Source organism: Mustela erminea, chromosome 5, assembly GCF_009829155.1.
Source record: "Mustela erminea isolate mMusErm1 chromosome 5, mMusErm1.Pri, whole genome shotgun sequence".
NCBI classification, from domain to species: domain Eukaryota; kingdom Metazoa; phylum Chordata; class Mammalia; order Carnivora; family Mustelidae; genus Mustela; species Mustela erminea.
In genome coordinates this window covers 46,688,684-46,703,851 of record NC_045618.1, presented here as the reverse complement: position 1 = coordinate 46,703,851, position 15,168 = coordinate 46,688,684, and the positions used below count along the sequence as shown (strand labels likewise).

Sequence of the window (15,168 nt, the reverse complement as noted above, 5' to 3'; positions counted from 1 at the left end):
AGAAACCGAGGGACATAAGGGTTAAATGAATTACCCACGGCCACCAGACAGGAAGTAGAACCACAATACCCCAATCTCACTTCTTCGGTTACCCCTCTTTCCACCAGAGTGTCTATCAAGTAAGGACAAAAACAATATCTGTCAAACAGCTCCCAAACACAGGTATGCACATTGTTCACACACAACTAAAAAAAAACAAAACAAAACCTTGATAAATTAACGAATGCTTTAACAACTATGGTTGTTGGCACAAACCTGTCGATTACGTTTTTCTTGAAAATAAACTCTATTCTGAAAATAGCCTTGCCCTAGTCCCCTCGACTCCAGCTAGCATCTTTGCTACCACTCACGTCACACACAGACAAGGCTGCTGTTGGAAGTCTTTATTGTGCATCATTCCTCCTCACATTAGTGGACGTTTCTCAGGAGCCACTATCCCTGTGCTCTAAGGACAGAACAGAGATGTGAAAACTGGACAGTTCTCTGTGTCTCAGAAAGGGAGGGGAGCAGAGTTGATGTCCCTAAATTGGAATTCAACACTAAAACTCAATAACTATGGGAAACACCAGAAAGCAGGGGGCGACAGAGAGCTGTCCAACAACCCAATACTTAGCTTAATGAGAAAAAAGGAGGCACTCCACACGTGGTCTTCATTGAATAAATGAATTGTTTAATCCAGAGCCTGAATTACAGGTTCAACAGCCATGCACTGAGCAATTGAGAAATGAAAAGAAAGAAAGAAAAAAACAAACCCAGCAGCCCTGACATTCAGAGGGTGGCCTGTCACTCACAGCTTGGCCATCTTACTCTTCTGTTGGACATAATGGCACAGAATACCAATCTTGGACAAGGCTATTCTGAAACCTCAGTGAAATGAGAAAAAGGTCATTTCATAATTTTATGTAAGCACAGACCAGTAAAATGGCTGCTATGCCACTCCCAAAATACTTTCTCACTTCTCTACCAATTACATTTATTCTTTTGCTAGTCTCTCCTCCCTACAGGTAGGATTTATTCTGATAGCCAACCACAGAATTGCCCGTTTTCTGACAGCATTTAAATCCTACAATCAGTTCTAACCCCCTTAATGAGACATCATCGTCCCGCATGGGCTACGATCTTCTTTCCTGAAATGAATAATAAACCCAACTTGTTTCACCAGGGGTGTTTCCCTGGCACTTTGGCTGTAGTTGCACCGACACGGTACAAGTCGGACAAACTAAGAGTCTACGCCTTTCTCTTCCTGGAACATTCTTCCAATCTCAGTTTGACAAGAACACTTCATCTCAGGGTGCCTGGGTGGCTCAGTCATTAAGCCTTCGGCTCAGATCATGATCTCAAAGTTCTGGGATCAAGCCCTACATCGGGCTCTCTGCTTAGCAGGAAGCCTGCTTCTGCCTCTCCCACTCCACCTGCTTGCTCTCTCTCTCTCTCTCTCTCTCTCTCTGTCAAATAAATAAATAAACAAATAAAATCTTAAAAAGAACACTTCATCTCATTTCAGGAAGTCATCTCTAACTAAGCATAAGAGAGGTAACAGATTCCTTTAACACCAGAGACCTGGTTCATATCCAACTCCAATTCTACCAATAAACATACTCCTACACAAAACTTTTTGTCTGTATATGATAATATGCTTCTTCTAGATAGTATGCTCTTGGAAAGCCGAGACTGTCTGACTCATCTCTGTAAAGCTCTAGTACCTCACACATGGTAGAGGATTTCTTTTATGAGTGGTATTAACACATTGCTTTGGTGGGGGGGGGGGGGGATTTATTTTTTTCCCCAAAATAAAAGGATTTCTCTCTCCAAAAGAAACTTCCATTTTTTCCTCCACCTTTGCACTTCTTTGACTACAATAACTTTCAAATGGATACCTCTCATATTTCTAAATATACCAAAGATGATTAACACGTGTTCCGATTTCTTAACAAAGAGGTTTAGATCTCTCAAGACAAACATAAGTATGATGCATCCTTTCATTTGTCCAACTAATTCCCATTTCTTTCCACTATCACCACCATCCTATTCCCCTAAAAGCACCTTTGGTGTTCGCAGCTTCAAAGCCCAGAATAGGGCATCCTTATTACAGGATAACATCTAGAGAGGGGAGGGCCTAAATTTAATTGGTCTACGTAAGGCTTGGCTAAATTACTTTTTTAAAAAAGAGACTGTCATAGCACATGTTCCACAGTTACTGAGAACCCTCTCCAGATGGAGACTTTGATCCCCACCAACAACGATTTTGTTTGTTTCCTTCTTTCCTGCAACACCCTGGAGCAGAGTGGAGGGAGACAGCACAGTACATTTATTCATCTTCTGATGCAAAAGTATAATTCAGTCTGATTTACCACATTAAATGACACGCCATGCAATGTCACATCCTATTTAAAGGCATTCTGGCCAGTTCTGTCTTTCTCTTTCAACGGGAAAACGGGTTTAAATTCCAGAAACAAAGATTCAATTCAACAAATTCAAATCCATACCCAAAGAGCACCTACACTTTGCAAGAAATATGCCACACAGGTGGACAGAGAGAAATATGAACGACTGAGTCAAAGGCAGAGAAAGTTAGGTGGAATGAAGGAGATTACAAATTGCCATAGATGTCACAGATAAGGAGCAAGGATGACTGGAGAAAGAACATTCCAGACTGAAAACTCCATACAGTTTCTCAAAACCTGGAGTCCTGGATGGTTTGGACAGACGCAGGGGCTACACGGGTCCTGGAACCTCCATCATGCTGGAGGCATGGACCTGGTCATACAGGGAGCTAAGGAAATCAAACATAAATGCTCGATGTAACTTAATTTTTAAGTTCTCTATGCAACTCCGCAAACCTGAGCTCACAGCCCTCTGAACAAGGGGGAAATCACTTTCAGCGGGTCTTCCGGATTTTAAAATTAAAATTAACAAGAATGATTTCCATTACTGAACGGTTGGAAGGTGGGTGTGGCCCCTCTGGGGGCAGCGGCGACCGGCCTTGCGAACGTCAGACCGGCCTGGCAGAACCTCTCTGGCCAGCGCCAAACGTCCAGCCAGGACCCAGCAAGCCACCGTTCATTCTGCACCCCCGGCCCAAAGAGCTCATCCCATGCCCCGAAGGGCCTAGGCAAACCCGAACCCCGACGGCTAGGCCTCCGGGGCCGGGCGCGGGCTCCATCAGGCCGCAGGCTGGTGAACAAAGAGAAGGCCGGGGCAGCCTCCGAGAGCCGCGCAGGGCTCACGCAGCATCCGAAGGTACCTGCAGCCCTCAGGGGGTTGCGCCCCAGGCCCGGGGTCTACGGGTGTTCCTCGACGAGGGCCAGCCTCTGCCCCGGCCCGGACGCCGAAAAGTGCACCGCGTCGCCGAACCCGTTGGCGCACTGCAGGCTCTCCGGCACGCCCCGGGACAAAGGGGATGGGGGAGATCGGAAGGTCCCCGGAGCTGCAACCCGGCGCTCGTCCCGCCACCCGCACCGGCTTTTACCTGCACGTCACTCAGCTCCACGCGCAGATACAGCTCGCGGTGTCGCTGAGCCCAGTAGACGTGCGGCGTCAGCACCTGATTCTCCATGGCCACACTGCCCAGGGCGCGGGGAGACGGATCGCTGCGCCTCGCTGCCTCGGAGATTGCGCGACTGGAGCCGGCCGAACGCAGGCCACAAACCCCCGCGCTCTTGAGCGCCGGCAGCCGGCCACCTCGAGACGCCCCACGCTCGCAGGCTGCGCTTGCGCAATGAAGATTAGGGGGGCGGGGGCGGCGCGTGCTCCTGGCCTCAGCTCAATCAGGGAGGGGGCGGAGCCGGGCAGAGGTGGGAAGGGCGGGTGACGCCAGAGCCTGAGGCGGCCGCCTGGAAAGTTCAGAGTCTGCAGGTGGGTGGGTGGTAGCGCTTTTCTCTCTCCTCCAGGACGGTGCTTGAAGATAGGCTTAAAAAAAAAAAAAATGCTGCTGGGGCGCCTAGGTGGCTCAGTGGGTTGGGCCTCTGCCTTCGGCTCGGATCATGATCTCGGGGTCCTGGGATTGAGCTCCGCGTCGGGCTCTCCGCTCAGCGGGGAGCCTTCTTCCCCTTCTCTGCCTGTCTCTCTGCCTACTTGTGATTTCTGTGAAATTAAAAAAAAAAATTTTTTTTTTTAAATGCTGGAGACACCTAAAGGACCGATCAGCGTGAGAAAGGGCTTGGGACTGGTGTATATTGAAAGTCCCTCAGGTTTTATCACCTATTAATTCAATGTTTACTGAGCGCCTACTAATAGCGCGGGGCTTCAAAACTAAACACTGGAGTTACAGCAGTACGACGCAGTCCCTGCCGTCCTGGAATTCTGCAATTACGAACAGAATAAGGATGGTGATGGTTACAGGGGAAGCCCTGTGGGAAGAGGGTGGAAGAGGGTTCTAAGAGGAGAGATCTCGTAAGGCTAAAGGCCAGAGGTTTTTCAGTGCAGTCCCATAGAACTTTATGCCGTGATGGAAATGTTCCATTCTGCACGGTTGAGTATGGTAGCCACTAGCCACATGGGGTTTTTGAGTACTCGAATGTGGCTAGTGAGACTGAGAAATTGAATTTTCTATTTTATTTACTTTAATTTATTTAATTTAAATAGCGACTTCATAGCGGCTATCCTATTGGACAAGAGACTTGTCTCTCTTAAAATAGGAAACCCAAACTAGATACAGCACTAATTAGTGTCTAAGCTATCTCATCTGTATCCACCTTCATTCCTGAGTCTGCTACAGTGAAGAATTTAATAGGAAGCAACATTACTGTGAAAACCAGAAGTCCGGGACAAAAATGAAACATATTTCAGTTCTGTTAGCAAATACCCCTTTAATTAGCAAAGCGCGGAGCGTGAGGATCCAGAGATTAACAGAAATGATGCAGGCTCTCAGGAAACATTTAAATCAGGGTGTGGATAGTATAAAATATGGGGGTTTTAATATGGTGAATGCACTGAGCTTACAAAATCAGGAAAGTGGAAACTGAGGGTTTTGAAAACCATGGGTGGACATTTGAGAGTGAGTCCTTGAGAACGGGATAGTGGAATGTTAGGAGGGATTTGGTAGTGAAAGAAGCCCGAGTAGGATAGTGGATGTATGGAGCAGGAGTCCAAAGGTGAAGAAATGGGGAAATTTCTGTGTGCTGGGATTAAGGGCATGGAGAATAGAAATAACCCTGGATCTAGAAAGGCAAATAAGGAGTGAATTGGGAAAGTCTTTATTTGCTTCAGTGAGGTGTTTGTCCTGTATCCCATAGACTCCTGCGAACCAGGGAAGTTTGTCAAACTGGCAGTTAGCCAAATCAAATATGTGCTTGGCAGGACCACCTGTCAGTAAGGAGGGATTGATAAAAGGCAGACTGGGTGGAGGTGATGCAATCTGCTGGGTATGGGATAACGAAAACAGTATACTTGATAGTCTTGAATTTTAAAAATAAAATATGTTTGAAATGATCAAAGTGTTTTCATTGCATTGCCTTTAATACAATGCAGATCCAATGTAGGACATTTTTTAAAAATTGAGGTATACAGGAAATGTGCAAATTTGAAATGTTTAGCTTAAGCTGAATTTTTACTTATTCATCTCTGTGTAATTACTTAAGTACCATCTAGATCAAGATTGGGAACATTTCCAGCATCCCTGGGGGTTCTCTTTTATCAGTATACCTTTGCCTTCTAACCCTTCCTCCAAAATTTCTATCCTGACCTCTTTCACCATAAAGTAGATTTTGTCTGTTCTTGAATTTCATTAAATGGAATGGCTTTAGTTTGTCTCTGCGGAGTTGTATTTCATTGTATGAAGATATCACAAATTATTTATCCATCCTCTTGATGAAGGACATTTGCATTGTTTCCCATTTTTAGCTATTATAAATAATGGAACGCAATGAACATTTTTGTACCTATCTTTTGATATGTAAATTGATTAATTCTCTTGGATATAGGAGTAGAAATGCATGTTGCTTTTAGTAGATTAGCAGATTTTGCTTTTGTTTTTAGTTTAGTTAATACAGGCGGTAAGCTGTTTCACAAAGTTTTCTGATCAGTTTACAAACCCACAGGCAATGTTTCAAAGTTCTAGTTGCTTTATGCCCTTGGTATTTTCAGTCTTTCTAGTTTAACCATTCTGGTGGTGGGTATGTAATAAACAGTAAAATCAGTTCAGGGTACTGAAAACCTGAGGCTTATCAGCTGACCTCCATCCAAGGTGAAAACTATTAATAAATGAAAAGACTAAATCTTGACATTTTGCCTTAGATCTTCTGGGAAGGGGGCCTGTCCAGCCTTCTTCAACTAACCACCACAGCTAATCTACTGGAAACTTTTCTTGGACTGAGTTTCCAGATCCCTCAAATAAGAATTAGAGTCAGTCCTTTCTAATGGTCTTATCACCTATTTCTAAATTTTCCTGCAAAGAGACCAGCTTTTAAGGACCCCTCTCTCCAGGGGAAATCCAATAAGAAAAAAAAATGAAATAGAGGCACGAGTAACGTCCAGGTAAATTACAAAACTAAAAGATGGCAGAGGAGATAAAAAGACAAAGCCAAGTAACATGCCCAAGCCGAATGATGAAAGTAAGGCTGAGGATGTTATGATAATACTAGCCAAATAAAAATGCAAATAAAGCATTGCTCACATGTCCTACCTTCTAGATGCAACTTCTGAGCCCCAGGGCCAAGGCCATCTCACTCTTCTCAGGCCACAGGAGGCAGTGGCTGAATACTTGCTGTGAATGAAACACACACTCAGTGCTTAAGGCTTTATTTCCAACCTTGTTCACCTCTTTACAGCATCTTCTATTCCTGGAAGAAGTTTTAGAAAATGAGCTGTAGAATTTGGCTATCTTGTGCCTCACCCAGAATCACCCAGGGAACTATCCTTAATGAAAATCATGTTTGTCTGTCTAGGCAGCACAACGTTGAGTGGAGAGGGAGACTCACTGGGTCAGCCCAAGCACCTACTACTAAGGCACTAGGTGAACCCAGCCCATATTCCTGTAACCTCCCAGCTGTTCCAAAAGGGTGAGCACTGCAGTCAAGTCATTGACAGAAAAAAACCTCCACTCAGTCTGTCAACCTTTAGTCTGAAACAATGTGCAAAATTACCCCTTGGGTATGGGCAGGGGCCTTTCCATCCTATTCAGTTTGATCTATGTGATAATTCCTGGCTCTCTGAACTGCCTGCCTGAATGCCAGGTGCAGCAGTTGGTATGCTACACTTTGGGTTAAAAATAGTGGAATAGGGGGTACCTGGGTGGCTCAGTCCTTAAGCAGCTGCCTTCGGCTCGGGTTGTGATCCCAGGGTCCTGGGATGGAGTCCTGTATCAGACTCCCTGTACAGCGGGAAGCCTGCTTCTCCCTTTTCCACTCCCCCTGCTTGTGTTCCCTCTCTCGCTTGTCTCTCTCTGTCAAATAAATAAAATCTTAAAAAAAAAATAGTGGAATAGTAGGAGTTATAATCATCTATCTATCTATCTATTTATCTAAAAGCATTTATTAAGTGTCTGACACTCGGTTTCGGCTCAGGTCATAAGCTCAGGGTCATGCTCAGCAGGGAGTCTGCTTGAGATTCTTTCTCTCTCCCTCTACCCCCTCTCTCCTCATGTGCTCTTTCTCTCTCAAAATAAATAAATAAAAATCTTTTTGAAAAATAAAAAATAAAAATAACTTCAAGAAAGGTTCATAGTGTTTATGGTGTTCCATGGTGAAACACTGGCAATCACACAAGGAGAATGACCAACCAAATGGTAGTATAACAACTCAAGGGGAAAGCAATACAGCAGAGCAAAATGGTGAATTAGAAACTAGCAATATTGAAAATGTTTATGATAAAAAATAGAAAATTTCAATTATAGGGGTGCCTGGCTGGCTCAGTCAGAAGAACATGTGACTCTTGATCTCAGAGTTGTAAGTTCAAGCCCCATGTTGGGTCGGAGAGATTACATAAATAAAATAAAAATAAAAATGTTTTTCAAGAGGCGCCTGGGTGGCTCAGTGGGTTAAGCCGCTGCCTTCAGCTCAGGTCATGATCTCAGGGTCCTGGGATCGAGTCCCGTATCGGGCTCTCTGCTCAGCAGCGAGCCTGCTTCCTCTTCTCTTTCTCTCTGCCTGCCTCTCTGCCTACTTGTGATCTCTCTCTGTCAAATAAATAAATAAAATCTTTAAAAAAAATGTTTTTCAAAAATTCCAATTGCAACTTTATGTAGTGCTGCAATACAGGGAAGTATCTTGGATTTTTGTTTTGCTTCTTTATAACTCTTGATCCTTCCCAATTTAGGGAGCTAAGGTGTGGCAACCCTTGCTCTTCTGCAGTTGTAACAATGGGAACAGAGAACAGAGATGTCAGATTCTTCTCTTTAAACCTGGATGCACATGTAAAACAGAAATTATTTGCAATAGGTGGGTGGGGGATGGGCTAGATGCATGATGGGCATTAAGGAGGGCACTTGTGTTGAGTACTGTTACAGGTAAGTGATGCATCACTAAATTCTATTCCTGAAACCATTGCTATAGATTAAGTAACTTGACTTTAAATAAAAAAGCAACAAAATAAAACACAATAAAATATTTGGAATAATATGCAGACTAAATAAAAAATTTCCAAGCAGAGTAGGGAGAAAAAAGTCAAAAGAGAACTAAGGGACTCCACTTGGTGGCCTTTACACAAATGATAAACCTGACTTCAGAGTTCAGTAAATCCCAAGAGGATTTTTTTTAAGATTTATTTATAAATTGTATCTTTTAATAAAATTTTTATTTATTTATTTACTTACTTATTTGAGAGAGAGTGTTCATGAGTGAGAGGAGGGGCAGAGGGAGAGAGAGAGAATCTCAAGCAGGCTCCATGCCCAGAGCAGAGCCAGATGCGGAGGTGGATGTCAGGATTCTGAGATCATGACTTGAGCCAAAATCAAGAGTCGGATACTCAACCGACTGAGCCACCCAGGCACCCCAAAAGATTTATTTATTTATTTGGGAGCGCGCGCGAGAGAAAGAGAGAGCAGGCAGGGGGAGGGGCAGAGAAGGAGGATAGAAAATCTTCAAGCAGACTCCCCACTGAGCGCAGAGCCCAGTGCAGGGCTCAGTCCCAGGACCCTGAGATCATGACCCGAAATCAGGAGACAGCCCCCCAACTGACTGAGCAACCCAGGTGCCCCAGCGGGAGGGTTTTTTTTTTTTTTTAAAGGGGCAGAGGGAACTAAGGGAGTGACCTTGGGAAAACCTGAATCTTGCCCTCACCTCCCCTTAAGGGCTTATCCAAAGCTGAAGGGAATAGTAGATCTCCCCTCAACACCCATGGCAGGTTTAGGGATCTAGGGAAAGACAAAACCTATGCACATGACCAGGCATTAGTACAAGACCCTTGAGAAGCAGTCACGCCTAGTGAAGGTAAAAGCTGACTATTAGCAAGAGCACCCACAGTTTCCTGAATGTGGGTATGGGTAAAGGTTCAGGAGAGTATGTAAGAAGGACTAATATTTGGGGCAAAAAGGAACAGAAGAGTGTTGACTGCCAGCTAGAGACTGATAGATAGCAGATCTCATTAAGTACCTCATGATGGTGGGGGAGGTCATAGTTAAGATTATCTGGAATGTTCATATCTTACCGCAGTCATAACAAAATATCACAGATGGGGAGGGAGGAGCCTAAAACAACAGAACTCTATTCTGTTACAGTTACTGGGCTACAAATCCAAAATCAGTTGCTGGCAGGACTATGCTCCCCTGAAGGTTCTAGACAAGAATTCAACCTGTTGGCTGGTGGCAATTCTTGCTGCTCTTTGGCTTGTAGGAGGATCATGCCAAACTCCACCTCTGTTGTTGCATGACCTTCTCTGGACGTGTATCTGTTCTTGTGTCCTTATACGGCCTTCTTTTTTTTTTTTTAAGATTTTATTTATTTGAGAGAGAGAGAGAGAATACAAGCAGGGAGAGCAGCAGAGGGAGAGGGAGAAGCAAAGGGAGAAGGCTCTACTGAGCAGGGAGCCTGATAAAGGGCTCCATTCCAGGACCCCAGGATCAGGACCTGAGATGAAGGCAGATGCCTCCCCGACTGAGCTACCCAGGCGCCCCTCATATGACCTTCTTATAAGGACATAGTCAATGGCTTTGGGACCCACTCTATTCTAACATGATCTTACTTTAACTAATAACATCTGTAAAGATCCAGTTTCCAAATAAGATTACATTATGGGGTTCTGGATAGACATGGATTTGAGGAGGACACTCTTCCGACCAGTACAGCTGGGACAAGGACATCTTAGGAGAGATCCTGGTATAGAACTGGGACTGGCCATTATCCCCTTCACCACAAAGGATGCTAAATTGTGCCTGGGAATGATTCGGTGTGCCTGGAATTAACCAAGGTTATACTTTTTACTATGAAGTGAAATGGGTCATATAAATACAAGTTGAATTACAGAAAAACTTAGGAAATTAAATGTAGTACAAATCTGTATGTGGCTTGAAAATATTGCTCCTGCTACCTATGTGAAAGATGTATACAAAGCAAACAAAAAACAGTTATGATAGGGTAGTGAAATGACGAATGGATATTTCTGTGACGATGTCAGACTGTTGTGTTCAAACTGGAAGTATGATGTTTGTTATTGCCTGGAGGTGGCAGAGGTGGTGTTACCTAGCAAGGCTTGGGCATGTCCCTCTGGGAGCCAAAGTTCCCAGAATTTTCTCCCCCTATGGCCTGGGCCATGCTCTAAACCTAGGAAAAGATTAATACATGTGGCCAATTGATTTTGGAAGTTCCATGTGAGAGTTGCTAATAAGCAGCCATGTGACTCTGGGCAAGTCATATTCCCTCTCTGTACCTTTGTTGTTCTTTCTGTGAAATAAAAGAATTAGGCTTAACCATCTCCAAAGTCACTGTCAATTTGTTGATTCTGTGATTCTTTGATTTTAGGTATAGGTATAGGAATAGATGCAGTGTGTGTGTGCATGTGTGTCTGTGTGTAAACAAAGATCAGAGTGCTGAGGGACAGAGCCAGGATGGTCTTTTCTGGGGATATGGCCCCAGCCTCAATAGTAGATCTCTGGGACATATCCAGAGCTCATGTTTACCTTTGCTGCCTCTTCTTTCCTTTCCTACCTACCTCAGAGGTGGGTAGGTTTCTGTGATCTTAACATCTTCACCACCATTCATAAATAGAATTAATAAATGGAATGCTTAATGGGCACTAGGCATTGCTAAGCACTTTAAATGCATTATATATTTCCTTCATTCATTTCAGTGATGTTACCAAACTCATTTAAAAAAAATTTTTTTAAAGATTTTATTTATTGGGGCGCCTGGGTGGCTCAGTGGGTTAAAGCCTCTGCCTTCGGCTCAGGTCATGATCCCAGGGTCCTGGGATGGAGCCCCGCATCGGGCTCTCTGCTCAGCAGGAAGCCTGCTTCCCTTCCTCTCTCTCTGCCTGCCTGCCTCTCTGCCTACTTGTGATCTCTGTCTGTCAAATAAAGAAATAAAATCTTTAAAAAAAAAAGATTTTATTTCTTTATTTGACATAAAAAGAGACAGTGAAAGAGGGAACATAAGCAGGGGGAGTGGGAGAGGGAGAAGCAAGCTCCCCTCAGGCGACTGAGCTGCCAAGGCACCCCTACCAAACTAATTTTACAGATGAAAGAAATAAAGCTTAGGAAAGCCCAATATCACTGTCAGTAAGGATAGGAACCAGGTTGTGAACTCAAGTCTGGCTGATTCCAGGAGTGCATGCTCTTACACATGAGTCCCAGAGAAAAAGTACCACTGCTTGAAGATCATGAAGTGTTACACACAGAAGGACTTAGGCTGATCTCTGCTGAGGCCTAATGAGAAAACTGTCAGGGTCTCTAAAATATAAGCCCAGACCCGGACAAGACCCGATTGCCTCAAACAGGCATGACTTCTGGATGCCGACCAGAATTCCCTAAGAATGGTTCTCCCTTGGCCTTGCCACCCTAGTTTTACTCACACTTCCTGCCTGCGATCCATTAGGCTGGAACATGACTTTTGTTATCAAGGCACAGATCTGTGTTGACACTGCCATGCTATTTATTCAGCCTCATGTGCTAGACATCTTGCCTTTTCCTAGAGTTCCTAGAGCTCAGGGCCCCAAAAAGCTGAGTAGGCTTTGTCAAGCACACATACAAGCTTGCCAAGACCCAGGCCTGACTGAGTCAGCCAGTAAAAATACAATGAGCCACCTTAGATTCAGTTAGTTTATTACTTACTATACAACGAAAGAACAAATGCATTAAGGTGCTGATGGCCAGTGGTCTTTGTCCCACAAATCATAACAGAATATTGAAACAGAAGGGGCCAGATGTAAGTTGTGGGATAGCCAGCTGATGAGAAGCCCATTCTAGATGGCAGCCAAGTGATTCTTCTATTCTGCAACTCTGTTCTGAGGGGGTAGGGCAGAAAGACCACACCTCATCAGGACCTAGGAGATGAGAAGCTGTCAGGGGACAGTGCCCTAAGATCCTCATAAGCCTCCCATCCTCTGCTGTTCTGGGAGGATCACAAAGCCTTCTTCTAAGACTCAGAAAAGCTTTGGTTCGAGGCCCATTGAGACCTATGTAAATACATGCAAGGTTGCCAGGGTACATGTTGGAGATATTCCTCTATAGCTTTCTCTGGTTTAGGCTTTTTAAGCCAACCAGAGAGAAAAATAAAATCGAAAACCAAGGAATCTGATCTAGACCAATCCATAATTAGCCAAGTGACTTAACCTCTCCAGAGACTGTTTTTTTTTTTTAAATCCATAAAATCACACATTTTTGTTGTTGTTTTTTGGTTGCATTTTGTGAGGACTTTTTCCTCTTACTAGGGCATAAACTGCACACAGGAATCTTTTTTTTTTTTTTAAGATTTTATTTATTTATTTGAGGGAGAATGAGTGAGAGAGAGCATGAGAGAGGAGAAGGTCAGAGGGAGAAGCAGACTCTCCATGGAGCTGGGAGCCTGATGCGGGACTCGACCCTGGAAGTCCAGGATCATGACCTGAGCCGAAGGCAGTTGCCCAACCAACTGAGCCACCCAGGCGCCCTGCACACAGGAATCTTGTCTACTTTATACACTCTTGCAGTCCCAGTGCTTAGAACAGTGATAAGCACATGGCAGCGATTCAACAAACACTTGGTTGAAGGAAGTGAAATGCAGGATATTATGTTGTAGTCTCTTAGTATGCGCATGTGCATTCAAAGCTTTAAATCCTACTTGCAGGTCACTTGCAGAAAATTCACAGAGGGAGTCCCAGTGAAAATGACTGTACTTTTAAGGGAGCTCAGCTAAAAAAAGCCTCAAAGTGAGTAACTGTATAAGGAGGAATGGAACGTGGCACCCAAATAGATCTTTTATTAGTGCCATTATAATAAATTCTAATGACACACACCTCTGACATACTGCTCTTTGTAATAATACAAAAGGGGAGATGCCCCTCTTTTCCATTCCTCCGTTCTACACCTGCCACTTTCCCAATCAGCCAATGCATTGTGTAAAATAGGACAAAGTTATGGGTCACGGACCTACCCCTTATTGTCATTGTAGCAAGTCACTCCCTTCCCTGCCCTAGACCCCACTTTCCTCATCTTTATATGTTACTGTGACACATATGGTTTTTCTTAATTATAACTAATCTGTTATGTCTCTTCTACTGATAAGCCATGGCTCAAAGAGACTGAGTGACCTGCTAAAGATTACTAATTAGTATGAGAGCCAAGCTTTCTGACTCCAAGTTGAGGTTTCTTTCCACCACAGCAGTGAGCTGCTTAGAAGAACTCCTCCCGACCCCCCGACCCCCACAAAGCCTTGGTCAGTCCGCTCTGTCATCTCTATGAAGGGGCAGGGATTTTCGCTGGCTCGCTCCCTGCTCTAATCTCAGCTTCTACAACTCTACCTGGCACATAGCGGGCACTCAGGATATATTTGTTGAATGAAAAAAAAAATAGATTAAGTAGAGGCGCGCCACAGTGTGTCCTGCCATTTCTAGCAAGTCTCTGCCTCTTTCTGGATTTCACCGGTCCCCCACCGAGGCTGTCCCTGCCCCGCGCCCGGTTCGTTCCTCCGGCCACTAGACTGCACTGTGGCAAAGCACCCCACTCAGCAGGGAGCGGCGCCCTTCTTGGCCCCGCCGAGCCTTGGCTGGTCGGAGGGCGGGGCGCGAGGAACCGGAAGTGCCGGAGCGCAGCCGCAGCCGCCGCCGCCGCCGCCGCTGCCGCCGCCTTTAAGTGCCGTGTTCTGCGCCTGGGTTACCACCGGCTCGGTCGCCGAGGAAGCCGCCGCAGCGGGGTCGGGAGTGGAGGCGGCGCGGCATGAAGCGGCGCAGGCCCGCTCCGTAGCACGCGTCGGGACGCTCCGGGCGGGGCCGGGGGGGAAGGTGCAGTATCCGCCCCCTCTCCTTCCCCTTCGCCCGCGAGGCCTGGGCCCCAGCCCGGCCGCCCCGCTCCGCCTCACGGAGGAGCCGCCCGGCGCGCTCTCCGGGTTAGCGCGCTCTCCGGGTTAGCCCGCTCTGCGGTTTACCCGGCGCGCTGCCCTGCGCGGGTCCGAGCTGGTGGCGGGGCCTCCGCTTGCCGGAAGAGGAAGCCGAGGCTCCGAGATTCCGAGTCCACCAACGTTCACTGGGCGCCCCCTGAGCGCTGGGTGCTGGCCTCCGGACTTCCACGTCCGTTATGTTAATTGAGCCTCGCTGGGGTTGGGAGCCGGGTATTGCCCGGGCTTGCGGATGAGGAAACGGAAGCCCGCAGGGCAGAAGGGATCTGCCTCAAGTTCGACTGTGGCGGATCGGATTCGGACTGAGATTTTTCTGATTTCCCAGCCGGTGTTCTTTTCCTTCCTCCTGCCTCACTCTAGGTCGATTCCCTCCCTGCTCACCGGCCCCTTCTCATTCTATCCCCCCCCTCCCCAGGGGGCAGGATAGATACATTTCTTTCTCCCACCCTACCTTTCCCCACACACACTTCTCCTGAGACTTCTAAGACTTGGCTTCCCCTCATTCTCAACATTCTCTGTTAGACCTATCCTCTTCTTCCCCATTCATAGCTTTCAAGATCTTTGCCCCAGTTAGTGATAATGAACCTCTCAACTAGCTATGGACCCTGAAGAGTGAAATAGCTAGGCTTCAGTGAGGCGTGGGGTGTTCCAACTGAATGACTGCTTGGCTCTTGGATTAAAAATAAGAATGGCAGTTGAGTATGTCCAG

The 15,168-nt window shown here is 45.8% G+C and overlaps 2 protein-coding genes across 6 annotated transcripts in view; one reads left to right on the top strand and one right to left on the bottom strand.

Annotated features, from left to right (window-relative positions):
* HACD3 (3-hydroxyacyl-CoA dehydratase 3) overlaps positions 1 to 3,739 on the bottom strand; it is a 40,254-nt gene extending 36,515 nt beyond the window's left edge. The window contains exon 1 of the mRNA XM_032342933.1: positions 3,470 to 3,739. Within this exon, the coding sequence (XP_032198824.1) occupies positions 3,470 to 3,556 (87 nt within the window). The 5' untranslated portion in view covers positions 3,557 to 3,739. The remainder of the gene's footprint in view (positions 1 to 3,469) is intronic.
* Positions 3,740 to 14,232: 10,493 nt separating this feature from the next.
* Positions 14,233 to 15,168, top strand: part of DPP8 (dipeptidyl peptidase 8) — a 65,501-nt gene continuing 64,565 nt past the window's right edge. For 4 of the 5 annotated variants that reach the window (XR_004285712.1, XM_032342904.1, XM_032342906.1 and 1 more), the window contains exon 1: positions 14,233 to 14,346. The gene's annotated coding sequence lies outside the window, so the exon portion shown is untranslated. Of the gene's footprint in view, positions 14,347 to 14,467; positions 14,820 to 15,168 lie in introns of those variants that run through there. The other variant, XM_032342905.1, reaches the window with a different exon arrangement.